This window comes from Acyrthosiphon pisum, chromosome A1, assembly GCF_005508785.2.
Source record: "Acyrthosiphon pisum isolate AL4f chromosome A1, pea_aphid_22Mar2018_4r6ur, whole genome shotgun sequence".
NCBI lineage: Eukaryota > Metazoa > Arthropoda > Insecta > Hemiptera > Aphididae > Acyrthosiphon > Acyrthosiphon pisum.
In genome coordinates this window covers 110,788,472-110,794,820 of record NC_042494.1, presented here as the reverse complement: position 1 = coordinate 110,794,820, position 6,349 = coordinate 110,788,472, and the positions used below count along the sequence as shown (strand labels likewise).

The 6,349-nt window shown below is 26.1% G+C and overlaps 1 protein-coding gene across 4 annotated transcripts in view; it reads left to right on the top strand.

The window, feature by feature from the left end:
- Nucleotides 1-1,879: 1,879 nt before the first annotated feature.
- LOC100160543 (cyclin-dependent kinase 11B) overlaps nt 1,880-6,349 on the top strand; it is a 10,778-nt gene continuing 6,308 nt past the window's right edge. Inside the window, exons 1-6 of one of the 4 annotated variants that reach the window (XM_016805842.2) lie at nt 1,880-2,284; nt 3,379-3,429; nt 3,524-3,641; nt 3,729-3,787; nt 4,160-4,328; nt 4,839-5,064. In XM_016805842.2, the coding sequence (XP_016661331.1) occupies nt 2,259-2,284; nt 3,379-3,429; nt 3,524-3,641; nt 3,729-3,787; nt 4,160-4,328; nt 4,839-5,064 (649 nt within the window). In that variant the 5' untranslated portion in view covers nt 1,880-2,258. The remainder of the gene's footprint in view (nt 2,285-3,378; nt 3,430-3,523; nt 3,642-3,728; nt 3,788-4,159; nt 4,329-4,838; nt 5,065-6,349) is intronic. The other 3 variants (XM_016805843.2, XM_016805844.2, XM_001952688.5) reach the window with 3 other exon arrangements.

Genomic DNA, 6,349 nt, shown 5'->3' with positions numbered 1-6,349 from the left:
TACACTAAACCAATATCAATAATTTCAATTAAAAGTATGTTAATGTATATTTTACTAAACTTTAGAGGACCATTGTTAATAAACTAGCGAACCAAAATTGATGATATGACTATCAACATTTTCAGAAACAAAAGATTTACCAGAATCCATTAAAAAATATAGTAGTTGCCATTTGAAAAAATAAAGTTGATTTTGCTATTGTTAAACTTGCGTGTTTAAAAATGTTGAAATTGTTATAAAAAAATTGGCTATTAAAAATAAAGAATATGTTTCATATTATTATTTATAGCACATAATTTATATTTGTTTTTCGTCGTATTTTCACGTTCACAACCGCATAATATCTATAAAATTATGACCGGTTTTCATTGCCAAAAATGAGACGAAATGCTCATATTATGAGACATATTATACTTTTTTTTTTACATATAGTTTTAAATAAAATATTTTCGATTCAATTTTAGGTGCATATTTAAAAATAAATGCATATTTTGTAGCATATTACAGTTTTACATTAAAATTTAAAACCAAGAATAACGATTTTTGTTATTTTGTTTTAATTTAAAAATACTATTCGTGAGTATATGAAACTTTTAGAGTATATTATTTTATTTTATACAGACAATGACTTTTTTTATATTCACAACATTTTTTTGAATACCAATATTTTTTTGTAGTAAATTAATTTAAAACGTAATAACTTTTTTCATAACATTTTTTTCGCGAATTTTCTGATATGAGTTAATTTTTTTAATTATTTATGAACCATAGATATTACCATATAATTTTCACCATTTCTGACAAACGTTTAACTAGCATAATTTTTTTCAGGTCTTCTTGTTACACCTGACTGTATGTGCATAAACATATTATATAGCTTTATTTATAATTTTTAGTTGCTCATGTGAAGATATTTACAATTTATCATACTTTTACAGATCCCACGATGCATTTACCCAAATTAAAAAAAAATTGCTTATGGAGGAACTTTTATTCAATTTTCAAGTTTTTGGCTAAGTAAATATTTTTTATCATCACTCTATTAAAAGAAAAACAAAATAAAATTCGTAATTTTCTTATAACTAAAAATAATCTCTAAAAAGAGTCAAAATATTTTGAAAATCGTAAGGTACCTATTTAAAAATCTAAACATTCGGTGAAAATGTCATGTTATCTATTATTTTTATTATAGTTACGCCAAAAAACAAAATCAATTTCGTCGAAAACTGGTTTTACGTAAAAATCTGTTTTCCCTTAAGAAGACATTACACAAACATTTGTTGTCTGACAAGTGCGAAACATAGCAAATGTTACGCTCAGCAAATCACGTTTAGCTCCATTAGTTTCAAAATTAGAGTGAATTGACCTTTTATAAAATGTAATGGTAATATTCTAGAGCATCTCAGAAGCTTTTTAATAAATTTTGATTTTAAAGTGAGTTATGAATAATATTTTAAGATGTATAATAATTTTCAATTTTAAAATACTCATAGAATAATGACGAGTTAATGATAATTGATAAGTTAATATAGTGAATAGTGATAAAAAATTAATTAGGATCATCGAGATAAATTATAATACAATATTTAATTATTTTGATGGTTTTTTGTCGTTTTAAATAATTGTGATAAAATATGGTGCAAAATTGGACAGACTGAATGGTGGTCTTTTGTCGGGGGGCTTAAATTGTCTGATGGTTTTTTGTCGCGTGGCTTTATGTCGATTTTGGATGGCTTTGTGTCGGATGGCTTTTTGTCGAATGTTTTTCTTAGGTGGTTAAATCGTGTATATAGGTGGCCCACGGATAATATTTTACAATCATACTGATTTTAATACGGGCCTTTCGTATATTATCCGTTACAGTGGCTGTCGTGCAACCACGATTAGATATAATATATTTCTATCGTGCGTGTAACCCGTAGTATACCATACCTAACCACAATAATTGTTCTGTGATATCATAGATTATAATAGTAAATAATGATAAGTTTCGTGCTAATGAGCATGAACTAAGAAGCTAATCATTGATGATACCATAACAGTAAGTTGTGACTCGCGACGTCCAAGCATAATATTGAATCTAAATTCTAAATGAATAAATTCTATGGTCCAAGTCGTAAAGTTGTTAAGTCGTAACAACTATATGCTATAAGTGCTAGGTACCTATAATTTATTTTGATCGAAAATGCAATTAAAAAAGACCTATAAACATAAAAAATAGGTTCGTTTAACAATAATTTATTATATTTCACCAAACTATGGATTCGAATTCACAATCAAGCAGGTAATTGTTTTAATATTTAACAATAACATTTTTACATGTTAAATTTTGTATTGTCAATACGCTTTTGATTCGCACTGCATTCTCTAAGTTATTAACAATTTAATAATCTTACATTTTACAATATCGTTTGACGAATTTGTATATATATCATCACCGAATTGACTTGTTAACATTGTAGAATGTCTTATTAAGCTCATAACATTCTTATCATCATAACTAGTGCTATGCAATTTCATTTATTTCACTCTTTTATAAGTTATAACAATACTTACTTACAATTAATATTAAATATTTGATTTATTAACCTTAATTTCAAGAAAGCGTATTAAAAAATGGGTACTTTTCGGTTATCTTGAGTACCACTCAATACTATACCAACCAGACTTTATAGGTTTCCTCACAATTTAAGGAATACTATATTTCTTAAGTCGTCCGGTAGTCGGGATAACCGAAAAGTACCAAAAAATGTGAGAGCATACATGTTTATGGATAATTTAAAAGAAAAACGATATGAATGTTTTTAAATTTAAATTTCTAAAAAATAAATATTAAGTGTTGTCTTCGTCTTATAAAAGTATAACATAGCAAATTTTATAGTCACATTTTTCTCTATAATATTTAAAATTAGAGTGAATTAACTTATTATAAAATTTGAATGCATGATTACTATATTCAGGATCTTGGAACTTTTATTGATATTTTAATTACATAGTAAGTTATGGACATTTTAAAACTACATTTTAATATATTTTCAGTTGACTTTTCCTTGCTTCAAATTTAAAACATCAATAAAAACCTCCGAGATGCCTTAGATAATAATCTTACCTTTAAATTGTTTAGTAGGTCAATTCATTCTAATTTTAAAAATAACAGAGTACCTACGATGGATTATTGTGAACGTAACATTTTTTATGCAATATATACCTTTAAACTTGTTTATATGTCTATGGTTGTACATTTGTAAGACGGAGATAACATGCAGGTGTGGCGTACTCTTAAAACAGTCGGTATTATATTTTTATTACTAATACACAATAATTTGAAATTATTGTATTGTCTTGCTAATGTATTTTCTAAATATTTTAACCGTGTAGGGTTTATGAAGAAGATAGAATTCGAGAGGATAAACTGCATGCTAAAAAAATGTAAAAATTAATAAATTTCCTTTGCTATTATTAACTACTAGTGTAGTACCTATTGAGTTCTGTGATATTAATCAAACTGTTTTAAACATTTTAGTAACGGAGCAACTGATGAAGATGACGTTGCTTTAGATCATACATTAACAATAAAACCACCACAAGCTAGAGTGCACAAGTCTAGGCATAAAGTAACTAGTCATCACAAACACTCTAAAGTAATTATATTATATTTTATTATATTATATGGTTGATAAAACCACATTTTTTTCTCTAATTAGTATGCAATTAATTTAAATATTTAGGATCCAACAAAAAAACATCATTCCAGGCATCTTGAAAAACGAAAGCACAGACATACTCGGTAACACTTTTATTTAATAATTTATTATTACTAAACAGACTTGGGTCAAATGTCAGTATTTACCATATTAGTAGATTTAACAATAGGTAATTAATTTGTTTGACACTTAAAATATCTTTTTGTGATTTTAATTCTTGAGTTTGGATTGAAGTCTGCCTATTTTCAAACTACTCACTACTCTTAGCTTATAGTTATCACAACTCTATAGATTGTACAATAAATGTATATTTAATAAATTATAATCGTATGTTTTTCCTGCTGCGTCTAGACGTACGGAATAGCGTAACAGGAAGGTGGCATTATCTTGCGTCTAGATGCCGACCCATGTCTATTCTTGTAACAATACCTTTACCATTAAATTTATTTTTATAGTGAGGAAGAATTTGCTCTGAGAAACAAAAGGTCAAAAAAGGAAGATGATTATTATAAAGTAGAATCTAGAGGTGAAAATGGTGATTGGGATCGATATAAAAAAAGGACTGGTTATAGTCATGATAAACATTCTAAACATGAAAAGCCGCACAGAGATGAAATGCTTAAGGTATAATATTAGTACTATAGTGGTTACATAAACAAATTGCTAAACAATACAATACAGTGTGAAGTGTAATTTTTTTAATGTTACTCATTATTTCAAAACCTAAACATTTTTGTGAAATATTTTTTTTTTTATATTACTGGTAATTACTATAAAATATCATTTTTTTTTTTACTTGTTAAGACGAGCGAATTAGTGAATCACAATTTTGAGGGGTATCCCTATGCAAATCCATGTCTCCACTCTGCTACTGAATATTAAATACTTATTACTAATTAATACTTGTTTGAAACTTGATTTTGAACATAAACAATTCTAAAAAATATTCTGCTTATAATATATGCCTATATTCTGCTATATATTAGAAATATTTGTAATAACTACAAATTATGTAAGAAAAAATATATTATAAAAACATTAGTAATTTTTGAAATAATGAATATCTTGCATTAAAATAATCACTCTGTATAATTTATATTATATATTTATGTGTGAAAATATTTATTTTTAAAGGAAAATGATTTGAGAAATCTTTTACAAAAAAAAAAGATGGAGAAAGAAGAACGGTATCGTACTACAGATTACAAACATAAAAAAAAAGATGCTGCTGATACTGATTCTAGAGATTCTAATGTGAAATTGAAAAAACGAGAAGATGAAGAAGAAAGAGACAGTCGTAGATCTCATAGAGAAAGAGATCAATATATTGAACAATACTACAAAACATTGGATAGACCTCGTAAGCTTTTAATTATTTATCTAAATTATAATTCATAATAATGAGTATTATACAGGGCTTGAAACCGCTTCCGAGGAAATAGGTTACTGGGTCCGATAGGACTAGGGAACTATAGATACAGGTATGCTACGCCGCCATTTTGCGACTAATAATGTTATGTGAATTTGAATTTCTCGCCCTTTATTTTATCATTTTATCATTGATAAATGAGTCGCAAAATGGTGGCAAAGCATACCCATCAAGGTGTATTGATAAGGTATCGTCACTCTGGACCCCTATTTGTATACACTCTTGATTGAAAATATTACCACAGTTCTATAGTCACGAGAGTGCGCTTCCTGTCCTATGAAGGCCTGTGTATTCATACTGTTAAATGCAAAAGTCTTAAAAATTAAGAATTAAAATGCTATTTTTTTTTTAAATTGAAATTAGTATTTACAAAAACATTGAATTATAAAAAGTTTTCTTTTAATCAAGTTGGCATAATAAATTGGACCCTATAATTATACATTGCATTTGTATTTTAATCATTTGCAATATTTTTTATCCAATAGGCATCAATTATAAAATATCATGTATAATTTTCTCTGTAATTTTCTCTCTAATTCTGAATTCAGAATTAATTACTTACATGGAATCTTGTTTTAAATTTTCAATTCTTAGATACAAAAATTGAACATTTTATAAATTTTTAACTACAAAATAATTTTTCAAATTAAAATTTGATTAATTTTGTCAAAATTCGATCTTTAAATGCTTATAAAAAAAAATTGTGCCTATGTTTTTTTAATATTTTTCAACTGATATTGTAACAATATATCAGGAGCTTTGTATTAAATTTATACACTTTTTGGCCCAACAGATAAAACTTTATTGATATTTATAGAAAAAAAAACTAAAAAAATTGAAAACTGAAAATGTCCGTAAACAGCTCAAAAAGAGTCAAAATATTTTCAAAATTGTATGGTGTATAGGAAATGCTAATATAAACATTCAGTAAAATTTTCATGTATCTGCAGTTATTCGTTTTTGAATTACAACAAAATAAGGAAATCGCTACATGAGAAATCGAGTGAATATTCAATGTTGTAAAAATTTGAATTTCAAACGATCATAAAAATTTAATTTGACTTTCTTATAGATATTTTTTGTTTGATAAAGGTAGATAATCTTATAAGGAATCTTGTATTACATTTTCATATCTTAGATTTAAAAAGAAAAATTTTTATGAATTTATAACTCGAAATAATTTGCAAATTTTCGTGATTTTTCCATATTTTGTCAT